Genomic DNA, 23,468 nt, shown 5'->3' on the forward strand with positions numbered 1-23,468 from the left:
CAAGGCCCTCAGGCTGAAATTCAGACTATTTGGACTTCAGGCCTCCCTCTTTCTTTCTTGGCCTTAGTAGAATGGGGAAGGTAGCCAGGAAAAGTCCATCTGGGCATCCTTTTTGGGTCTACAGAGGAAGGTTGGTGGGTGACACTGGCAAGGTCACTTGTATATGGAACAGAGTCACCTGTAAAAAATCTCCAGCAGCCCTGAGAAGAGTCTAATTCCTTTTTGTTCACTCTGCAGTGGATTCCCTCTGATGTGTTCTGTTACAGGAAGCAAGGCAGGAGTCTATTTTGCCACACCTGGACTCATCTGTCCCTCTCCACTGGGGCCAGGGCCCTGGTGCTTGTCTGTATTGCATTAGCGGACATCTCCCTACCTGTGCCTAAATCCCCTGGTCTGCACCTGGCACCTGCCTTCTTTGCTATTTCACAGGTTCGAGGTGCCCTTCAGAGGTTCGAGGACTCCTCTTTCACTCTAGTTCGGCAGATCTTCTGAGCTCCCAAAGAAGGAGCCTGTTCCCCTTTAGAAAGTTCAGAGCTGTCTGCAGCCTGGGATGAACAAAGGGCTCCTTAATCCCCAGCCGGCTGTTGGCATGGGTGGAGGCCAGGATGTCTCAGGGTTCCTGGCTCCTATTGCAACCATTGCTGAGGTCTCCACCACCCTCTCTGTATGCGTCCCCTCCTCACATTTATCTCCCCCAGGCAGGGTAAAATCCCGGCAGGTGATCTGGATTGGGCCCCTTCTCCGGCTCCTCCAGTGGGAAAGTTTCCATTCTGAGTATTCTCCTGTTTCTCCTGGTCAGAGTGTGGCATTCTGCACAGAAACCCTGGGTGACAGAGAGGCACCTCCAGAAGTAGCACCCTAATTTTTAGATGAATATGTCTTAACTCCAGATTCATAGATGGACTTTGTGGCACTGATGGAGTCTATTAACTCTGAATTATATGCAAAATTTGTATTTGTGGCTTTTGGGGGGACTTAGTCTAGAATTTCATCAGATATACCAAAGAAGGTAAGAAAGTTAATGTCTGCTGGACTGTAGTGTGGGTGGCGTCTGTGGGGGACACCATGGCTCTGGCTCAGCCAGTTTACAGGAGCCCTCCCTGTGCCCAGCCTATGCTGAAGAATATGGAGGATGCCCCTCTTTCATGTTATTTTGGCTGTAGTACCTCCTCCCTTTCCCCTTATCTTTAGGTAAAGTGTGGGGTCCACCTAGAAGCCCTGATTATTCACGGACTGGCAGTGGAAGAAGAGTATCTTGGTGGCTGACAGGACAATATAAAGGTTTCTGTGCCACTTAATACAATGTAGAAACATTTATGGAATACCTACTATGTGCCCGGCACTGTACTCTGCTGGGCCATCTTCCAGTCATGCAGTGAATTCAAGTGGCACCATTCACATAGACCATGTTGTGGATAACATCATCTGGGAACCAGGCCTTGGGGAGAGAAAAAGAAAATAGTAAAGGCCTTTTTTCAAGGAACTCTCATCTTAGTGGGGAATATAGACATTGACATTAAGAATGACCCTTCAAGGGGTGGGTGGTGTTATAGTAGAGACATCTACAAGGGATAACAGGCACGTGGTAAAGGCTTACTTGAGTGTGGAGGACAGTAGGAAAGGGATTAGGTTAAGGCAGGCGCCCCAGAGAAGTTCAAACTGAGGCTGTTAAAGGAGGAAGAGATTTGCTAGGGAGGATGACAGTTTCATAGGCAGGGTGGGGCATTTCAGGAGAAGGAATGGCATGTGGCAAGGCACAGAGTAGGAAAGAACATATAGGTAGTTGGGGAAGAATAGAGTGGAAGATGTTGGGGTATTGAGGACGACAAAAGTGAGTTGTCCAAGGTAGATAGGGGACAGATGACAAAGGGTCTAGTGTACCCAGCAAGGGGGCTGGGCTTTACTGTGCAGGTACTGAGAGCTGTTGAAATGTGTGAAGCAGGGAATAGAGAGAGGAAGAATACAGAGTGTTTGGACATGCTGACCTAGCTCATGGCACCCAGCTGCTGAGCTCTAGCCCTTAGCAAAGCAGCAAGTGCATACTCAGATCCCCATCTGACAGGCTCAGAGGCTGGGCTTGGAGTGGGCAGTTGCTGATGCAGGCTGGGTTGGTCATTAGGATGGGGAGCATTTTTTTGAGTACTGGTGTGCCTGCCTGCTGAGGTGGTGGGGGAAGGGCACACTTTCCCTGTCTCCTCTTCAGAGCCACTTCCTTTGTGGCCTGCCTTGGTTCCTGCCCTAGCCCAGCCTTTTCTGCTTCCCTTCAAGCTGAGCTATGATCTGGAGCTAAAGGACTAACACATCCAGAACTTTCTCTCCTGGTAGCCTCTTGGCCAGGCCTCCTTTCCGTCAGGGCTAACCTTCGTCTGGAACACACATGGCCTTGGATTCCTCACTCCTCCTTTTCAGGAGTTCTGCCCAGGCTGCCTCCACACTGCCTGCATCCAGGGTGGGCACAGTGCCTCTTTCTATTGGCATGGCATTGATTTTTCTCCATGTTGGTTGGTCATCACTGCTCTGGGTAATGTCTTTTAATGAATAGTTATTTGTTGGACATGGACCCAAAGGACATTTTATTATGAAGGGCCCCATCCTGAAGACCTTAATAAATCATTCAAAACAGATTTGCTGGTTGGACAGGGTCTCTCACTGAGTCATTGCCAGTGAAGGAGACTTCTTTCCTGTGGTCAACCCAGCAGGCACCTTTTATTCTGCATGGTTAGCCATCTGTCCTGACATCCAAATAAGGAAAACTTCCCTGCTTCACATCAGGAGGAGAAGTGAGGGTTCTTGACTTCAGAGTCCAAAGTGCTGACCACCTTGGTCTAGGTTTTTCAAGATTCTTTCCACCCTTGCATGTGCCATAAACCTTGGAAAGCTGGTGACAATGACAATTCACAGTTCACCCAGGCCACTGAGTAAAAATATTTGGTCCCTGGAATCTACATTTTTAACAACATCAGAGAAGGTTTTTCTGAACATTAAGCTGGGAAACAACAGCCCTGAAACCATATAACTTCAGCATCCCTTATTTATTTCTGTTGTTCTTTTTCAAGTGTGTAGATGGATGTGTCTCTCTTCTCTTCTGCGTCCCGGCCTCTGCTGTCCTTCTAGTGTCACATACCTCCATGCTGTTTTGGGGGGGGGGAGTGGTGTGTCAGGGAGTGGGTCCATATCCAAGTCAGCTGGGGATTTTCCTCAAAGCTTTCCAAAAGCATGACTCGCACATCTGGATTATAGCCGCCCTGGGATAAGGGCCCCTTGGTGCAATCAAGTTCAGCATCAAGGGTGGAGTCTGGGGCTTCCCACAGCTGCTAAGAAGAGTGGGGAGACATGCAGATGAAACAAGCGGGGCCTTGAAGAGACGAGACTTTGCAGCTTCCCTAGAGACATGGGCAGAGCACTGGGCTTTTCTGTCCGGAGGCAGGAATGAGGGAGCTGGCAGGAGAGGATGCCTGGCTGGCTCAGGCTTGGGGCCTGAGAGCTCTCCACTGGGGCTGCCTGCAGCTTATATTTTTGCTGCAGTCTGTCCTTCTTCTCCATTGTCACTCATGCCAGTCCCCAATGCCCCCAACCTTGCAGATACCTCCTTCCATCCCATGCTCTCTCCTGCTGGGTGTTCAATTTCCCTTCATCTGAGATGAAGGCTGCTGTGATAGTAAGAGATGGCTCTGGTGGCCCCTCAGCTTAAGAGACTTAAAGCCACCTCTCCCAGTCCCTTTTAAGTCCCCTCTCCCCACCACCACCTCATTTTACTCCTTGTTTGCTCTGCCTACCTCTTTCTTTTGCCCTTCCTGCTTTGATAGATTGAAACCAACATTGTGTTCCGGCTTCTTGTGGTCCCGGTAAATAGCTCTTAATGTGGCCTTGGTGGATGAGGAGAAGGGAGTGACTAATGCCTACCGGGCTGGGCACACGTGCCTTTGTCCCTGATGAGAGGAGGAGGGGACCATGCTCCACAGATCATGCTCCTATGCTTGAGTTTCAGCAGAGCCTCCATGGGGAGTGGGATGGGCCTGGGGTGGGCCTGGGTTAGGCCTGGGTGTCCTCAGAGTCTCCCTTTACTGAAGAGGCAGACAGCTTAGCAGGGCGCAGAATAGCCTGGAGTTAGTAGTGTTTGGGGGCAACACTGGGCGATCAGGGGCAACTGGCTCTTTCTCTGAGGCAGGAAAAGACATTTCCACTTGCAGTTAGCAAACAGGATTTAATTAAACAATTTACACCTCTTCGATTTTCTAACTGAGCCTGAGTGGCTTGGGTGTTATTGTTCCTGGTGTTGCTGCAAACAGTGCCCATGCGGGGATACATTACATGGCAGAATAAGTTTAGTATTGACATTTTCAAAATCGATGCAGAGTAGGGCCTGGCCACAGGGGCAATGAAGGGCCAAGGTATCAGGTGGTGAGTTCTCCCTCTCGCTTTTGCTGAAAGCTCTTCTGTTGCTACTACTGCAGAGGCCTGTATGCTCTTGGATGTGGGTCTGCACCCATGGCACTGCCATCCGCACTGAGGTGTGACTGGAGAAGCCTTTGCTTCCCAGACCATGTTAGCATGGACTTGGGGGACAAGGAGGCTCAAGGAGTGGCAAGGCCACTGGCCCAGGAGGAATGCGTTGGCATCTCACAGTGCAGGCCCAGGAGAGGGCCTGCAACTCCAAGGCTCAGTGGGAAGGAAAGCCAGTGCTTCAACTCCTGCCAGCTGGCCCCCATTTTTGAGGGAACCACTCCATAAATCTGGGTGGATGAGATGTTCCTGCCTTTAAGATGGTGCCCCTCTGGAAATAGCCTGGGGTCTTCTCTTCTTTGTGTAGCAAGGATCTAGGTTCCCTTGATGGACAGGGCATGAAGGACAGCCTTGCTCATCCTGCAGCTTGGACCCCTTTAGAGACAATGACAGAGGAATCAGGAGAGGCAGCCATGCCTGGACCTACATCTGAGCAGCCTTTGGGGGTCCAGGCACAGTGCCAGATTGGTGGAGATTCAGATCTTTTCTCAGCCAAAACCCCTTTCCAGCTCAGACCAGTCCCCAGCCCTGTGAGCCCTGGGCCTCTGCAATCCTCTGGCCATGTATCACTCTGAGCAGGCTGCTGGCTGAGGTCTTAAACCTTCGGGAAAAACTAGGGCCAGAGAGGTGGTTCTGGAGAGTTCAGTGAATGAGCAGAGTACCTAGCTCTAGGGTGTGTGTGCATGTGTGTGTACGTGCATGTGTGCGTGTGTGTAGGGGGATGCATGTGCCTGGTGGGACATCTCTGGGCTAGCTATTCGTGACGTAACTTGGCCTCTGTGTGTGTGTGTCTTGATCAGGATATTCCTGTTTTGCGGTTGCCTGATCACTTGTTTTTGGCCGTGGACTTCTGTATGAGTGTTTATTTTTAGAGGCTGCCACTTCTGGCCTAAGGGCTGATCCTTCAGCATGGCAAGAACATTTGTATTTTCTGAAATGTTTATGGCTTCAAGTTTAAGTATTTATTTGGGGGTATTTCTGCCTTTCATGTGTTCATTCAACTTTGTGTGTATGTGATATGAGAGAAGTATAGAGTAATAAAAGTGGCATAGTTTTTGAAGTCAATTTGTTCTGATTTTAAATCCCAGCTTTACCAGGCACTGTGTTTGCGGGTAAATAGTGTCTCTCTCAGGGCTTCAATTTTCTTACCTTTATAGTAGGTGTAACTTTGTCCCACTCACAGCGTTAGAAATCATGCCTGTGGAAGGTGCCCCACCAAGCGTGTGGCAGGCAGGAGGTCTCCTTGTGTGTTACTGTTATCATCACTACTTGCACGCACACACCCACATCGTGCTTTCTGACTGTGGTTGTTGGCACAGTGTAGGCACTTAGCGAGTGCTTAAGTCTGGGTGTTTCAGTTTTGGGTGACTTCTGGTTGGCGTGCGTGTCTGACCGTCTTTGTGTCTGGCTCTGCGTGTGACTGCTGGTGTCTGGCCTGGAGCTGGTGCAGACTTTGGGAGGGGGCTCTTGTCCTTGCCAGTAGAGGGCCTGGATTGGAGTGAAGGGAGGTGTGCGTGCGTGCGTGTGTGTGTGTGTGTGTGTGCGCGTGCTTGTGTGCGTGTGTTGGGACTGGAGGCTGGGCTGCTGACTGTACAGGGTGTGAGGTCACTGAGTTCCTCTGGGTGGGGGAAGTTCTTCACTCCTGAGTCAGCCCTTTGGCCCTGAGCCACCCAGCGCTCACTTTTTCCTTTCAGAGAAAGTATAGCTCAAGGGGGTCCCCAGAGCTGTCTGTGGACAAAAGGATACCTCTCCTCGTGTGGACTTCTTGCCTTTTTGTTCTTGGTCCCTAAGATGCTTCCTCACTGCCCAGGCCCCTGAACCCCCTACATCAGCACCCCCTGTATCAGGGCCCCTTCAGTGTAGTGCCTGTTGGCTTCACTGAACCCTGCTGTGGCCCAGCACTTCCAGGGTCCTCGGGCTGGCTCAGAGCAGCAGGGCTCTGGATGCTCCCTTCTGTAGGCCTGCTGCCATCCCACCTGACTTACCTTCCCCTGACCAGGGCACCTTCACTGGAGTCTTGGGTGGTATAATCGGGGCTCATGAATAGTGGATGGTGCTGGGGGAAAAACGGGAGTGGCCTCTAGAAATGTGGTGGTGGGTGGGATGAATGGCACTGTATGTCTGAATTCATTGTGTTGAACTAGACTCAGCGCTGGATATGTGAGGGCAAGTTTGTCTTAGAGTGTCCTAGCCCTGCCTCTGCCCCCGCCCCCCACCTACCTTGGGCTTGGTGGATCCCTCATGGCACCCCTAATCCCCTCCAGGCTCTCTCCGCAGTTCCCTGAGTAGAGGCTGTTCCCAGGGAGGATGGGTCTCCATGCCTGTACCTCTCTGTGCACTCAGAGCTATGGCCACCTCTCCTGGAGCTCTGCCTTAAATAAGGAATCAGAGCAGGAATGAAACTTTCTGAAATGGAATAGTGGATGGGACCCATGATGCTTTGGAAATAATCATTCAGGAATTCACTGTACTCACCATGGAGATGGTATGACTCCTAGCTGTTGACCTGTCACCATGTGTCAGGCACTGGTCTTTTTTTTTTCCTCTGTTTTATTTTTTATTTATTTTTTTATCTTTTAAGTCATAGCTGTGTACATTAATGCAATCATGGGGTACTATGTGCTTGTCTTAGCACACATGTGTCAGCTCATTTGAACTCAAAGCAGTGTGTATTTAATGAATACTGGCAATTATACATAGTTCAACAAGATTCTGTTATTTTCCCCATTTTACAGATGAGGAAGTTGAGGCCCAGGAAGTAATTCATGCCTCTAGGGTCTGGTAGGGAGATGCTGGAGCTAGTCTTGGATAGCTCAGTGTTAAGCTCCACTGCCTGGCTCTAAAGTTTGGGTGTGGGTGAAGGTCCTTTTATCCTTTTCCCCTTCCTTCCCCTCTGGGTGGTGAGAGGAGGTTTTAGGATCCAGAGAATGGGAGCTCTCAGTTCTTTCCCCCTGAGCATAGATGATGTCCCTCCTTCCCACTGATGTCTGCTGTCTCTGTCTCCCTTTGGCTCTTTCCTTGCAGAGGTGGTAGGACATACCCAGGGGCCACTAGATGGAAGCCTGTATGCCAAGGTGAAGAAGAAGGACTCCCTGCACGGCAGCACTGGGGCTGTCAATGCCACACGTCCTGTGCTGTCGGCCACCCCCAACCATGTGGAGCACACACTCTCTGTGAGCAGCGACTCCGGTAACTCCACGGCCTCCACCAAGACAGACAAGACCGATGAGCCTGTTGCCGGGGCCCCCAGCATTCCTACTGCCCTGAGTCCGGAGGAGAAGCAGGAGTTGGATCGCCTGCTCAGTGGCTTTGGCTTAGAACGAGAGAAGCAAGGCGCCATGTATCATACCCAGCACCTCAGGTCCCGCCCAGCTGGGGGCCAGGTTGTGCCCTCCTCTGGCCGCCATGTTGTCCCAGCCCAGGTTCATGTCAATGGTAGGGCCTTGGTGTCTGAGCGAGAGACAGACATCCTGGACGATGAGCTGCCCAACCAGGATGGGCACAGTGTGGGCAGCATGGGCACACTGTCCTCCCTGGACGGGGTCACCAACACCAGTGAGGCAGGCTACCCAGAGGCCCTATCCCCACTCACCAATGGCCTGGACAAGCCCTATCCCATGGAGTCTATGGTCAATGGTGGGGGCTACCCCTATGAACCTGCCAGATGTGCAGTGCCTGCCCATGCTGGCCACATGGCCCCCATGCGACCCTCCTACTCTGCACAGGAAGGTTTAGCTGGCTACCAGCGGGAGGGGCCCCACCCAGCCTGGCCTCAGCCAACGACCACCTCCCAGTGTGGTCATGACCCCAGCAGTATGTTCCGCTCTCAGTCCTTTTCGGAAGCTGAGCCCCAGCTGCCTCCAGCTCCAGCCCGTGGCGGAAGCAGCCGGGAGGCCGTGCAGAGGGGGCTGAATTCATGGCAGCAGCAGCAACAGCAACAGCAACAGCAGCAGCAACAGCCTCACCCACCTCCTCGGCAGCAGGAAAGAGCCCATTTGGAGAGTCTAGTGACCAGCAGGCCTGGCCCCCAGCTATTGGCAGAGGCCCCCAGCCCTGGGCTCCCAGAGTTCCCAAGGGCAGCCTCTCGGCAGGAGATTGAGCAGTCCATTGAAGCACTCAACATGCTGATGCTGGACCTAGAGCCAACAGCGGCCGCTGTCCCCCTGCACAAGTCCCAGAGTGTTCCAGGGGCCTGGCCAGGGGCTTCCCCACTCTCTTCCCAGCCCCTCTCTGGTTCCTCTCGCCAGTCCCATCCAATGACCCAATCCAGATCTGGCTACATCCCTAGTGGACATTCCTTGGGAACCCCTGAGCCGGCCCTGCAGGCCTCTCTGGAGTCCATCCCTCCGGGCAGGTCTTACTCACCGTACGATTACCAGCCATGTCCAGTAGGGCCCAGCCAGGGTTTCTGTCCAAAAAGCTCAGTCTCCTCCTCCTTGCCCACCTTCCTTCCAACCTCCCACAGCCCTCCAGGGCCTCAGCAATCCCCCGTCTCCCTCCCTGGCCTCCCTGTTCAGCCACAGCTCCCACCAAAGGAAACGACTTCAGACCCATCCAGAACTCCAGAGGAGGAGCCATTGAATCTGGAAGGGCTGGTGGCCCACAGGGTAGCAGGTAAGAGTCTCAGGGACCTTCAGTCCTATGGATTACCTCCTGATGCCCCCCTTGTTTTGTCTTGCTGAGGGGAGGTGGAGGCACCACTATGACCCCTAAGCAGGTGTTGCTTTGGGCTGGAGCAGAGGCTTTCAGGAGCCTGTGGCTAGCCATCAATTCCTTCCTGCATTCATTGTCTATTATGGCACCAAGCCAGATACTGAAATTCAAAGAACAGTGTCTATCAGTTTCTGCCTTCAAGGAGTTTACAGTCTAGTGAGGGGATAGGTACACAGGCAGATCGTTCTAACAGAGTGCAATACATGCTATGACAGAGTAGGACCCAAGAACTCAGAGCCTGGGAAGCAAAGCTTATCACCTAGATAATCAGGAAAGCTTCCTGGAGGTGGTGACTTTGGAATTGGGGTATACTTTTCTAGACAAATAGGAGACTCTGTGATTGCTGTGCTCTCTGTCTTTAGACTTCCATTTCTTTGGGGGAGGCATGGAGAAGGCGGGAGGGAGGCTTTTGTCAATTCAAATTCCCTCTCAGGCCCTCAAGAGGCCATAATGAAGCCCAAGGGAGTGATACCCTGAAGGTCTTGGGCTCTATTCGGGGGTTTGACCTGTTGGGACCTTTTGGGATATTCTCTTTGAGGGAAGGCCAAGGTCCTTGGTCAGCTTTCTTGTTAGTCCTTGCTTAGAACTCTGCATGGGAAGCAGGCACAAAGAGATAGAGTTCCTTTTCCTATCAGAATGGACTTATCTTTAGAGAGAGGAGGAAGAATGGGACAACAAGAAGAGCTTATTGAGAAGGATAGCTGCGGGGCTCCCTTCCTTTCCACTGGCCTAAGCCTTTGAGCATTCCATAGATTCAGGCAAACTGGGCAGGAAATCCTGTGGGTTGATTTTATGTTGGAAGTGAAGCTCAGAGACGATGGGGTTAGGTGAGCCCAGCCACTCAACTGACAGGGTGGTGGGGGCTCAGGAGGGAGAAGAGGAGCCTGAGCAGCTGATTCTGTCTTCCACTCCTTTTCCTAAATTTAGGGGAAGCTGAGTCACCATCCCAGCTGCAGGGAGTTGGGGAGACGCCCTCCCTGGGGATGGGCTGTGGGTTTGGGGAAGCAGCTAGGGGCAGGCCAGCTGACTCAGGAGCTGGGTGTGGGGGCATAGATGCCCTGCTCCTGTGCTTCAGAGAAGAGTGAATCCCCAGTTCCACCACTAGTAATTGATATTGGCCATAGTGGAAGTATTTACTCCATGGAAATTGGTCACCAGGGCTTTGCTGCCTGGGACAGCTAGTCTAGCAGCACATCATTGCCTTTACCTGGGCATCAAAACATAGGATGAGTAGCTCTGTAACCCTAGGGGTGAAATGCACCCTGGGATGGTCCATGTGGGCCTTCAATTTCAGCTTACTCCCACAACTAGTCCCCTGAAATAAGGGCACCGCCTGGTTGCTCTGTCAGCAGAGACCCTTCTCCTTTTGATTTCATTGAAGGAAGAGGAATGGGGCTACCCCAGTTTCCTGGGAACTTAATACTTTTCCCAATATTTTACAGAGTTGGGGTGGTGGGCTGAAAATTAGTGACACTCTATTCTAACAGTGGGCAGCATCTAGCAGACTTCTCTCTTGGGGAAGAGAATGAATTTTCCCTCCCTGTTAGAGTTCTCCTATATAGCTGTCCTGGACCTTACTCAAGAGGAACCCATAGTCCTAAGGACCCTGAGAGGATGCCCATCTTGTATGGACCTCCCCTTAGCCTTTTCTCTTCTACCAGCTTCTGAGGTCTTACTATCAACTTCTGTGTCCTGTAGCCTCTCAGGCTTTGGTTGTAGGGAAGAATATTGTTAGTACTGTTTCTGCATTCCCTAACCCTGTTTCCTTCTACATCACCACCTGTGAGTGCCTCAGTCAGGAGAAAGGACAAGGTAGCATAGAGGGAGAAGTTATATTTGGCAACCAGGTTGGTTCAGGCTCTATCATGAACAGAATTTCTTATGTCAGTACATCCTGCTTACATGTCTCCTTAGTAGCTCTTCAGGGTGTCTGCAGTGCTTCTGTAGAGAAAAGCACGCAGGCAGGATTAATGTGTAGAACAGCCTGGGACCCAGAGAGGATAGACAGCTGGTATCACCTCTTTCTGCTCATTTTGCGTTCTGCCACCAGAAACTGGAACATAAGCTTCAACATGAGTAAACTGGGAAGCTCATATCTGAGGGAGAACTTCTCCTTGTCCATGAAATTGATTGGGTTTCTCCTGGCTTTTCTCCCTTCGATATGCCCTTTCCTCCTTGTATTCTGTATACCTCAGTATCATGCCCCTGGTTCATTTCATTTTTATCCAATCACCACTTCAGAATAACTCTTAGAGAATGTGCCCTTAACTTGATAAAGGGTAGGCGCCAGAAACCTATAGCACACATCATACTTTCTTGTGAAACATTACAAGCATTCCTGTTACAGCCAGGGACAAAATAAGGAAGTCTCTTACCAGCACTATCTTTTAACATTGTATTGGATATCCTAGACAATGCAATAAGATAAGAAAAAGAAACAAGAGTCAGAGCTGAGGTGTCTAATCAAGTTATCTTATGCTCCTGATTCTGTGACTGGACCCATCTCAGATGTCTCTAGAGATGGAGATTTCAGTGCATGTTGGAAATCAGATATGGATCTTGTCCTTAAGGAGTCTGGAATTTAGTAGGGGAAGAAAGAACTGGAATATTAACATGAAGTCATTTGTTATAAGAGAGGTGTGGAGAATGTGTTCTGTGGGAGAGAAGTGGAGACATCACTACGAGCTAGAGAGATTTGGGAGGCTGGGTTGAGTGTAGGTTTTAAACCAAGCCTTGAAAGGTAGATAGGAGTTTGAATGTGGATGGGGTCACCAGGCAGAGGAAGGTTCATAGTAAAGACAAGAAACATAGGAAATGCTTGAAATTGCTTTGACAGGGGGATGTGAGAATGAAAATTAAAAAAAAGTGGGGGGGGAATGTTTGAAGGATAATGAGTAGATTGAGAATATGTAGGTTGTGTAAGGGAGAGTCAGATCTTACCTACCAGACCAAAGAGCTTAAATTTTACTTAGTAGGAATGCAGGAAGATCTTACTGTGGATTAGTGAAGGGAATGTGCCATGATCAGAGATGCATTTTAAGAAGATGTATGTGGTGGGCCTGACTGATCAGGAAGGTTGCTAAGTGGGAGAGACTTAGAGCCAAGAGATGCCAGGAGCTTACTAGATAGGGTAAGTGGTGGAGGCTGGATTAGGGCACTGACCATGGGTCAGTGGTACTATGAGAGTAGATCAGTGTGCTTGTGCATTGACTGGTTATAGCAGATGAGGGAGAGGAAGACATGAAAAAGGAATAGAACCAAACAGAGTGGTGCTTCTGGTAATGGCAGGGAGTTGAAGGATGGTTTGGTGAAAACCAAATGGCTGGTTTGGTGAAAAGATGAAGCGCAGTGTTAGATGTGTTGAGTTTGTGGTGGCAGTGAGCCTCCAGGTAGAGGTGAAGGGGAAAGTGGCTGAACATCTAGAACTGGAATTTTAAAAAGTTCAAAGGGCTATAGATTTGGGGATCATTCTCACAAAGGTGTGTGGTTAAGATCTCAATGTCAGAGGGCATGGAGAGAAAAGAACTGAGGCTGGAATGGCCATGAGAGAAAAAGGAGGCTGCAAAGGGGCCTAAGAGTAAATGGTCAGGTGACTAATGGTCAGGGGACTAAGAGTAAATGGTAACCAGGATTGCAGGAAGGACAATCAGGTGGTGACAGGACAGTGTGTCTTCGCAGAAGTCAAGACAGTAAAGGGGTTAAAGGGAGAAGGGCGGGGGTTAGCAGTGTCAGTGTCAGTCTGGAGAGAGCATGGGAGGGAGAACTGAGGAAAATACATGGGCTTGCCAGTTAGGTGGCTCCTTTGAAAATCATCAAAGGCATATTTTCAGTGTGTGGTGGTGAAAGAAACCAGACTGTGAGGGATTGAGGATGAGTGGACAGGGAGTGCCGACAGCAAACTAGATATTCTTTTGAGTGGTTTTGTGATAAAAGGGGTGAGAATGGTAGTTACAGAGGGTAACAAGGACTGGGAACTTTTTTTGGTAAATCTAGTAGTCATGAGAACGTTTTTAGGTAGAGGAGAAGGGGGGTGTTGAATGTTGAGTAAGGAAGGAGAAGAAAAAGATAGAAGAGAAAGAAAGAAATTGGTAAAGGGTAGGTACCAGAAACCTTTAGCATACTCACGTTTGCTCATGAAACATTGGGAGGATTCCTGTTACAGCCAGGAACAAGACACGGGCAAGAATAAGGTCTCTAAGGAAATAGGAGGATGTGGGGTTTGGAGCCCAGGGTTATAATTTAGGCTCAACCAGGAGGTGAGATACTTCTTCATGAAATAAAAATAAAGGATTGACATAGATATAAGGAAATATTGGTGTCAAGCTTTGGGAGCTTGAATTGAGCTTTAGATTTTGTTATGGGAATAGGAGGTGAGTTCTGGGCTCATTCAATCATTCGTTTAAGAATAGCTTCTAATCTGTGCTATTTGCTAGTCTATATTTTAGAAAAATGGTGGCAAACAAAACAGGAAAAATATCTTGCCTTTATGGCACAGATGGACACTAAATAAATACCTACATGATATGAAAGGAAGGTGATAAATGCCATGGAGATGAAGCAGTGAGGGGTGGGGTGGGTGACTGTACTTGACATAGGATGGTCAGGAAAGGCTTCACTGGGCAGTAAGAGAATGTGCCATATGGAGCAGTAAGTACAAAGGCCCTGAGGAGGAGTGTGCCGGCATGGCAGGAGCAGAGTGATGGAGGGGAGCACAGTGGGACGTGGAAGGGGGGCAGCTTGCAGAAGGTCATTGGTTTTAGCCTGTATGGCATGAGAAGCCTTAAGAAGGATTTGGGCCCAAGAGTGACATCATCTAACTTGTTCTAAAAGGACCAGGGTAACCAGGATTGCAGGAAGGAGACCCTGTGAGGAGGCTGCTGCTATTGATCTGGGTAGTGGCGGTGGAGTGGGGAGAGGTCCTTAGATTGGAGAAATGTTTTGGAGGTGGAGCCAAAAAGATTTACGGATGGGCTAGACATGGAATGTGAGAAAGAGAAAAAAGCCGGGGGCAATGTTCAGGTTTGGGGCCTGAATAGCTACAGAAGGGAGCTACCCTTTGATGGGATGGGTAATGACAGACGAGCAGTCATACAGGGAGTGCTGCAGGCATGGGTCTGCCACACTGGGTTTGAGGTGTCCCCAGAGCATCTGATATGGCTGGATGCTGAGTCAGCAGCATAAGGGGGACCAGTTGGCAATTAGACATGTGGGAGGTTTTACCATATGTATGTGGCTGAAACCTCACCATGGGTGAGGACAGGCGGGGAGAGGTCCCAAGTACTAGTCCTAGAGCCTCCTATGTTTCGAGGTTGCAGATAGGAGGAGAAACCAGAAAAGGAGCCGGGGTGGAGCAGCTTGTGAAGGAGAAGGAAGGTGACAAGCCATGAGCCCTGGGAGTCAGGGCAGGGGTAGTGCTGGCCACTCCTGGGCCCCATGGTGTGAAAGCGGATGGGGATTCAGCAGGTGGATGAGAGGATGGCGCCCAGCAGGCTCATCTCATAGACTTTCTGGCAATGCCTACCAGCTTTATGCAGGAGAAGAAAAGCACAAAGGGCTCCCCAGTAAAGAGGAGTGCGTGGGAGTGGAGGGCTGAGGGATGGGAGCCCAGGATACTAGCAAGTATGACCCTGGGTAGTCACAGGCTGGGAGGTTCACCAGGGCCAGGAAGAAGGGGAACCAGGAGTAGACCTGCTGCCTGTGAGGAGCAGATGAGGTGGGCATAAGCTCAAAGTCACCTCTTCTCCTACCCTGGAGCTAGAAAAGAAAGGGACGTGCCATCCTGCTGGCCAGCAGGATCTGGATGCCTGGTCCCCTCTCCACCGCCCTCCAGTGTGTGGCTAGATCTCAGACTTAGAGTACCAACTAATCTGGATTTTCTTTTTGTTTTTGTCCTGTTTCATCTTGTTTAATGTCTTGTCCCCTGCGTTCTCTGTATGTCCTATGTGCATCTGTCCCCTGTGCTGTTGGTGGGATGCTTCCCTTGCCTGGTGTTGTCCCCTCTGCCTGCCTCCCTGCCCTGCCGGCTCTCCTGGGGTGGGTGCGCAGCCTACAATGCCAAACTGCAGGGCTTGGGGCAGAGCGGCAGTGTCCGGCCCTCTCCCCTCCACCGAGCTTCTTCCCTCTCTGGTTGGTTGCTCTCTTCTCCTCTCCCTTTGAGCTGCTCAGCCCACTCTTGAGCTCAGTTTCTCTCTTTCTTTCTTCATTTGCTATTCCTTCCAGACCTTTGCCCACTGTCTTCCTTCTCTGCTCACTTGCTACTTCTTCCTGTCTTTGGCATTTCCTCTCCCTTTTCTGCTGTTCTCTTCTTTCTGTCTCTTTGCCTTTCTTTACCCCTCCTTCCTCACTGCCCCCCTTCTCTTCCTCACCCCCTTCTCCCTCCTCCCTGTGTCCCTCCTTTCTGTATGAGCCAGAGCTCCACTTTTGCATGGACAGGACTCACGCTCGCCTTGGCCTTGCCTGTTGGGAACAGGGTCTGGTGTAACTGGACTAACCTTCAGGGTCCCCCATGGAGATGCAGGCCTTGCAGTGAGGGCACTCAACGAGCGCGTGGGACAGCCCAGCACTCCTGCCACCCTGACCAGGCTGCTGGGGCTTCAGGGCTAGGTCTCAGTAGCACTACGGTGCACAGATGGTAGCATGGTGCCCCAGCCCCTGTTGCTCTATCCACTCTTGTGGCAAATCCTGGGGACAGTACACTGTCTTTGATCCCACTCCCAATCTCAGCTTCTAGGACCCCTGGCTGAGAATCAGAAGCCCTGGGTTATGGTCCTGGCCCTGCCTGTGACCACCTCTGTGACCTTGGGCAAGTCCCTTAACTATTTAAAGCTCTATTTCCCCATTTGAAAAATGGACAGAGGATAGCTCTGTCTTGCATATTTTGCTTTGTGGTTTGACACGTCCCAGACATAGTGGACTCTTCATCAGGGTCATGTTACTTTTTTTGAGGATGATGTCGTCCACTAACATCTACCCCCTGCCTCTTGGACATGCAGGCCCATAGGCTTTGAGCCCTGGGAGGGAATCACCTCATCCTTTCTCTGCTCATCTGAACCTGGAGGCTCAGGTTTACTCCACACCATGGTCTTCAGAAGCTCCTCACAAAAGTTCAGGGTGATGGGAACTGCCACTCACTGTGGCAATACGTGGCACCCCCAGAGACCCTCCTCCCTGTCCATGGATAACTTGGAGAGGCTCCAGCAGACTGCCCCTCCTCTCTCTTCTTCACCCTTTCCTTGGCCCAGTGGTGGGGAGTGCAGTATTCAGCAAGCCTGTGGGTTTGGGGCAGGTTCTAGGGCAGTGGGCCTGCCCTGAGGGGAGCTGGCATGGCTTGCCTTAGGGCTGCTAGTGTGATTGCCGCGTGGCTTTCTGGTGCCCTGGCCCAGCAGGTGGCCTCCTGGATCCCCTCACTTCCAGAGCCCCAGGCATGCCGTCGGACACCCAGCCCCGCCACCTGGAGCTGAGAAATCCAGTCTTTTGGAAATCGGAAGGCTGGAAAGAAGAGCTGGGTCTGTTGGGGTAGCAGTGGTCAGTCTGGGGTGTGTGTGAGGGGCACATGATGAAGGCTGACACAAGGGTATTTGTTCCCGTGATTCAGGGGTGGTGGACAGCAGTGTGTTGCCAGAGTGTGTGCACTGATCTGTGTTAGGGCTGTACCCCCAGAATCGAAGGGCGAGCACACATGTGTGCACATGTGCAGGGGTGTGTGTGTGTCAGATGAAGGGAATTCATTGCCTCAGGTCTGCTCACACTGGGGAGCCTTGGGAGAACTGATACTCCAGCATAACAGAGCCTGGGCTCCAGAGCGAGCACTCTCTGGGACATGGGGCTGTTCTGCTCACCTGCTCCTCAGGTCTGGGGCCTGCATGGGAGCCCTGGGGTGGGGGTGCCTGTCCATCCTTTTGGGTGGTGGGCAGGCCCAAGGCCAGCCCTGTGTGAAGTAGACCTCAGAGGATGACCCAGGGCTCTCTGAACAAAGTGTGTTATCCTAAAGACACTTTCTTGCCATGAGGACACTCAACTCCTTCTCGTTTCCTAGGGGTAGGGGATAGCACTCCCCAACCTGGCTGCGGGGGGGGGCGGGGACCCTTCCTGAGTCACTGGACAGCTTTTCTTTCCTCCTTTCCTCAGTGGCTTCCTCTGACCATATGGCTTCCTGCTGGGGGAGGGGCTGGTCATAGAGGCTCTGAGGACTACCCAGTGGCCCCACTAAGTACCCCCAACATCCTCCTGCCCTTCCTACCAGGCTTAGGCTGTGTGTGTGTGTGTGTGTGTGTGTGTGTGCGCACGCGCGCAAGCTCAAGGCACCTGCCTCTGCCCATTTAGGAGACAGAGGCTCTGAGAAAGAAAATGAAACCAGGAGATGGAGAGTCCTGGAGTGGAGAGTGATGGTGGGAAGGAAGGAGATCGGGGGGAGGCAGGCCTATTTTTATTATCAGTCAGTCTCTGGGACATGAGAGAGGGGTGTTCTCCCTTTGACACTGGCTTTCAGCTTGTATCCAGACGTCCCAGCTTGGCTGAGGAACAATGGGGCTCTCTTCTCTCCCCTCTACCATGCCAGTCTTTCCTCCCATAGAGAAAGACGAGAGAGGGGGAACATGGCTCTCCAGGCAGATCTGGGCTTGCCAAGGGGGACAACAGTAGGACACTGTGTTCAAAGAATGTGAGTGGCCCTGACTGGCTCCTGGTGCCATGGGCTGCTCTGTGGGGGCAGGGCCAAGCCGTGGGAGTGTAAGGGGGGTCTTCCCCTTCTGCAGAGGGAAGCTGTGCCCTGTGGTGCCTCAGCTATTTGTAGGCCATTCTGTCTATCCCCCTGCCTCTGCTCAGTACACACTTCCATGTGCCAGTCTATTGGGATGGAAAGGGGAGTAGAGAAGTATCTCACTCTCAGATGGCTGAGTGCCTGGTACTAGGGTCTCTGTCCTTCAAACTGGCAAGTCCCCCCTCACCCAGCATCCTGGGGTGCTATAACCATCTGCAGCCCCTGAATATGGAGGATGCTCTGGGCAGGTCAAGGAGAATGTTCTGTGTTCCTCTAGGAGGTTCAGTGTCCCAAATGAAAACAGACTCATTTTTTTTTTTAACAGACCCATTTTTAAGAGCAAATATCAGATCCTCAAAGAGGGAAGCCACTCCGTGAAAAGGCAAAGGGATCTGCCAGAAAGAGGCTTCTGGGGGTGCACGAGCCCGGAACTGAGACCAGCCCTAATGCGTTTCTTTTAAGCTTGATGCTGAACTCAGTTCCAAACCCTGAGAGCCTTTCCCGAATGGGCCTCCTTTGTCACAATTATTATTAGAAAATCAATGGCTATGTCTGTTTCTTTCTAGTGTTTTTGCCAGGAATGAAACCGGCAGCAGCTCTGATCCAATCTGCCCAGGAGGCCTGAGTGGGGCAGGGGGCTTGGTGGAGGGAGGAGAGTTTAGCTGAGCCGGGGCACCCGCCTTTCTGTGGCCTGGGGGCCTGGGAGTCTGTAGGACTAGAGTGTGCTGCTGCCTCCGCTTAAGGCATGCCCTTCCTGCCTCCAGGTGGATGCTCCCCTGCACCCCCAACCTGGCACAGACACAAAGGCTGCTGTGAACAGCCTTTGGGTGGGATTGCGGTGACCCCTATTTTTCTATTCTGAGAATAAGGGCATTTCAAGTCTCAGGGCTTATTTGCTCTAAGGGAACATTTGTGAATGTTAGAGTGAAGGTGGAGTCCAGTTTATTGTCCCCATCCAGAGTTTTTTCTCAGCTGAGATGGCAGCAAGGCTGCCTCTGGATAATAGAGCCTGAAGGCTTCTGGGACTTGGGCAGAGAGTTTTCTAGGATTCTGGGAGCCAGCTCAGTGAGACTCAGAGCACACCCATGTAACATGCAAGTGCCAGTCCCTCTGCTCTCCTGACGGGCCCCTCTGGACCCCCTGAGTGTGGGAGAGCATGAGGACATGTCCCAGAGTGACTGTGTGTGTGGGAGTGTGTGCCTGCCCCAGGCTTGGCAGCCTGCAGCCTGCAGCATGCGGGTCATGACAAATAGAAGAGGCTTCCCAGCCGGCGCTGTGCACAGCAGCCTTTGTGGCTGTGCCAGGTTGGGGGTGCAGGGGGCCGCCTGGGGCCTATAGTCCCTACAGTGGATGGTAGAAGATGATTCGGTCTGAATGATGGTGATTCTGCTTGGCTGCACTGACACATCCCTAGGGGCTGGAGGTGTGCTAATGCGCACGCGTGTGTGTGTACATGTATGCATGCACTCACTCGTGTGCTATGGGACAGTGTTCCCAGATGTGTGTGTAGGCCCTCACCCCCTGTGACCTGAGCCCTGTGGTGAAGGCAGGGCTGGGAATCTCCTCCCGGAAAAGGAAGAGCCCACCCTCCTGGTGAAGTCCTGGCTTCTGGGACTTGGGCAGCGAGTTTTCTAGGATCCTGGGAGCCAGCTCAATGAGGCAGTGGATTCCGAGCCTCAGCCCAGCTGTGAGAAGAGGGTGTGGGAAGGAAGGAGGGGAGGTTAACAGTGGCCCCAGGCCTGTGCCGTGGGATTGGGCAGGAAGCACGGAAAAGCAAATGGAGAACATGACTTTTCCTTGCCTGCTCTTCAGCCAGAAGGGGCAGGGTGGGATCCTCGGCCATCTCTGGGGCAAGAGAAAAGAGAGAGTAGCTGAAGGGTCATTATAAGGGGAGTTGGAAGAGGTTTCAGAGGTGCACTGGATGAAGGTTGGGGAACCCCCGAGAAGGTCAGCAATATCCTGGGGCCCAGATAGGGCTGGGGCTCTGTAACAACACTAGGTCATTTCTTCGTTTCTCCTTGAGAGCACCATTTGCAAGATGATGCAATTTAGCTCTTTCCAAGAGTTCTTCCCCATGGGCTCGGTGTTGCTGGTTGGTTGATGTAGTTGCCTTGGAGACTCCTTCTTCCCTTCACCGCCCTGCCTTGTCTGGAAGCTCTGGCCCTCCGCCTCCGGGGGTTGGAAGGAGTTGACATCTGTTTCTTGTATCAGTCCTTTGTGCTCTTGGTCCCAGCCCTATGTAGAGTAGATTCTTGTTGAAGGCCAAGCCAATCTAAGCACATCCCCCACCCTGTAGAGAAAACTGGGGGTGTGAACAGAATTGGGCACAGTAGGATTAGAGGGAGGTGCTGGGTGGGGGTGAGGGGGCGACAGGCCAGGCCTGTTTAGCCCCTGAGCTAAGAGGTGCTGCCTTATCTGGGGGGATTGGGCCAGACTGGTCATTTCTTTCACAAATGCTTATCACCCTCCATGCCCTGCATTCCTCCCAGGGGTGCAGGCTCGGGAGAAGCAGCCCTCAGAGCCCCCAGCCCCTCTGCGGAGACGGGCGGCCAGTGATGGACAGTATGAGAACCAGTCTCCAGAAGCCACATCCCCCCGTAGCCCTGGGGTTCGCTCTCCTGTCCAGTGTGTCTCCCCCGAGCTGGCTCTTACCATTGCCCTCAATCCTGGAGGGCGGCCCAAGGAGGTGAGTTTGTGAGCTGTCTTGTGGGGCTATAGAGGGTAGTGGAGCCCACCTTACATCTGTCTCCAAGAACCTGATGACCAGCTTGGCACTAATCTCTCAGTAAACTCAGTAATTTGTCCCTCTCTGCTTCCTTACTCAAGCTCTCTTCCCTGGCATATGGAACCTGGAGCCCACTTTCTTCCTTAAATAGTTTTATGTCCCTGCTTCTTACATTAATATTGGATTGAAGTTCCCTTCTTGTTGCTAAAGAGAGTCCCTTCATAGGGTGGTCAGGATCTGTGGCTGATGTAGGTGACCACAGTGTTCAAACTCCAAACCAGATAATATAGACTGACGAATATGTTTGGGACCCTTTCCAAATATAAGAGTTTTCTTGAGAGATTTCATTTTTATGCCAAAATGTTTGCACTTCTGAGACATTTCAGTAATTGGAGGCAGTGGGTCTCACACTTCAGCATGAATAACAGCCACCAGGGAAATTGTGGAACCTGTAGGCTCCCAAATCTACCTCCTGAGATTTCAGCATGGTAGATCTGGGGCAGGGCCCAGGAAGCTGCTTTTTAAATGTGTACCTAGAAGATTCAGATGCAGGTCACAGCCTATGAAATAGTATGCTGTCCTATAATGTCCAGGCTAAAGAGTCATTCTGGGTATGAATGGTTTTTGGACATCTGTTTTTTCCTGCCTTTTGGTGGGACTCCAGTTCCTTAATCCCAGGCTCCCTTCTCATTAGCCCTATTCTGAAATATTGTCAAGGTAGGTGCTCCTAAATTCTGCCCCTGCTTGACTGTGGCCTTACAAACAGCCATGCCCCTATTCTTTCCATTGCAGGGAGTTGTTGGGGCCATAGAGGGCCAGGACCTCCCTTTAAGCTCTGCATTTACCTGAGCAGCAGTGGAGAGTCAGGCCAGAGAGGGGATTTGTGGGCTGATTAACTTGCTGTCCTCCCACCCCAAGTCATCTGGAGGGGAGGCCCCTCCTGCTCAGGCCCCCCTTTCCTCCCTGTGTTCTCCTGCAGCCCCATCTGCACAGCTACAAGGAAGCTTTTGAGGAGATGGAGGGGACTTCCCCAAGCAGCCCACCGCCCAGTGGAGGTAAGGACTCATGCTGGTTTGTCTTATGTGTCCCCAGTCCCTCATCTCAGCCTTGCCTGGGGAAGTGCCCAGGTTTTGGAGTGATCACAGCATGCCAGCAAAGTTGAGTGTGCTGGGATTTGCCCATCTTCACCCTATAGTTCATTCCACACCCCACTGCTTGTGGCTGCCCTCTTCGCAGTCATCCACACTTGTACATCTAAGCACACCAGTTCTCAGGATCTGGATTGACTGACTTCTGGGCCGAGGTTGTTCAGAGTCTTTACCTTTAGGTTCCATCTTAATGTGACTCTTTGTGACTTGACTTTGACCTTGTTTCTGACCTCCACTCCTGCCTGCATCCAGGCACCTCTTCCATTTTAGGCAACCTAGGGAAGAAAGAAGGAAAGAAAGGCCCAGGACCTTCAGACTACAGAGACCCCATCTTGTCCATCCTTGGTTTCCAAGTGGGGGCATTTAGTCTGTAGCCCCTAGGACACTCACTGGGGAGGCAACTCCCCAAAGGACAGAGATATGTCCACTCAAAGATAAGACCTGAATGATCCCAGGAGTAGAGGCAGGAGAGGAGCTGGAGGAGATAGTCATGGGGAACAAACAAAGTGAGGGAGAAATACCAGCTGTGGGGGACTCAGGTCCCCAGGGCAAGCCTGGTCAACATGGAGGGAGAGACAGGTGACGTTCAGAGTCATGCTGACTGGGCCTGGCCCATGTTGTCCATGTGCCCTGAAGAGAAAGTAGGGTAAGAAGTACAGAGCTGGCGCTGGCTGTGCATTCCCCTGGGAGCTGGCTGTCCTGTGCTGGAGAGGAACGTGGCCATGGTACACAGCCTGTGTGCCAGCAGAGCTTGTATGGGTACCTCCATGGGCACGAGGAAGCTGACCCTAGGACCGATCGGAAGCCTCTGGAAGTCAGGGGTTTCCCAACAGCAGTGCTGTCCAAAGGAGATATCCTACGAGTATGTTTGTGATTTAAAAGCCTCTAGTAGCTGCATTAGAAAATATAACAGAAAACTGGTGAAATTAATTTTAATAATATTTTTATTAAATCCCAGATATTCTCATTTTAATCAGTAAGCAAATCAATGTAAAAATATCGAGCTATCTTATAATCTCATAAAAATGTGGCAAGAGATTGGTGAGATAAATTTTGATGTTTTATTTAACTCTAGCCTAAAATATTATCATTTCAACAGTAATCACTGTGAAAATTGATGAGCTATGCTGCTCTCTTTTATACTCAGTGTTGGGAATCCTGTGTGTATCTTACACTCAGCACGGGGCCTGCTAGTGAAGCTGCGAGTGCTGGCAGCATGGCTGCCATGCTGGAGAGCACAGGCCTACACACATCTACTCAGGAGCCAGCTCTGCAGCCTTTTGTGACTCAGAGGTCCCACCAAGGCCTTACCCTTCCATCCTGACACTGGCTCCCACTTGCTGTCGGGTCCAAGCAGCCAAGGGGTGGACATTCCCTGGCTGGGTGGAAGCCATCTGGACTGTGTTAGAATTGAGTTTTGCCTTCTCCTCTCCTTCCTCTTGGTCAGCTGTGGGTGCCCAGGGGGAGAAGGATAAGTTAGAGGTCTCATAAATACAGAGGGTTCTGGAGAGAAGGCAGAAGGCGGAGAAATGTGAAGAATTTTTCTCTCCGGAAGCCAAAAGCTTGCTTGGCTTCAGTGTCGCCCACTCTGGTGCCTCAGCAGAAGGGCCAGATTGCCTGG

General features: G+C 51.4%; 1 protein-coding gene across 1 annotated transcript in view; it reads left to right on the forward strand.

The window, feature by feature from the left end:
• Positions 1-23,468, forward strand: part of TNS1 (tensin 1) — a 174,578-nt gene that overhangs the window by 120,781 nt on the left and 30,329 nt on the right. Inside the window, exons 16-18 of the mRNA XM_012802263.2 lie at positions 7,528-9,117; positions 20,464-20,660; positions 21,679-21,754. Of these exons, the coding sequence (XP_012657717.2) occupies positions 7,528-9,117; positions 20,464-20,660; positions 21,679-21,754 (1,863 nt within the window). The remainder of the gene's footprint in view (positions 1-7,527; positions 9,118-20,463; positions 20,661-21,678; positions 21,755-23,468) is intronic.

This window comes from Otolemur garnettii, unplaced genomic scaffold (assembly GCF_000181295.1).
Source record: "Otolemur garnettii isolate 467f Iridium unplaced genomic scaffold, OtoGar3 scaffold00013, whole genome shotgun sequence".
Lineage (NCBI taxonomy): Eukaryota > Metazoa > Chordata > Mammalia > Primates > Galagidae > Otolemur > Otolemur garnettii.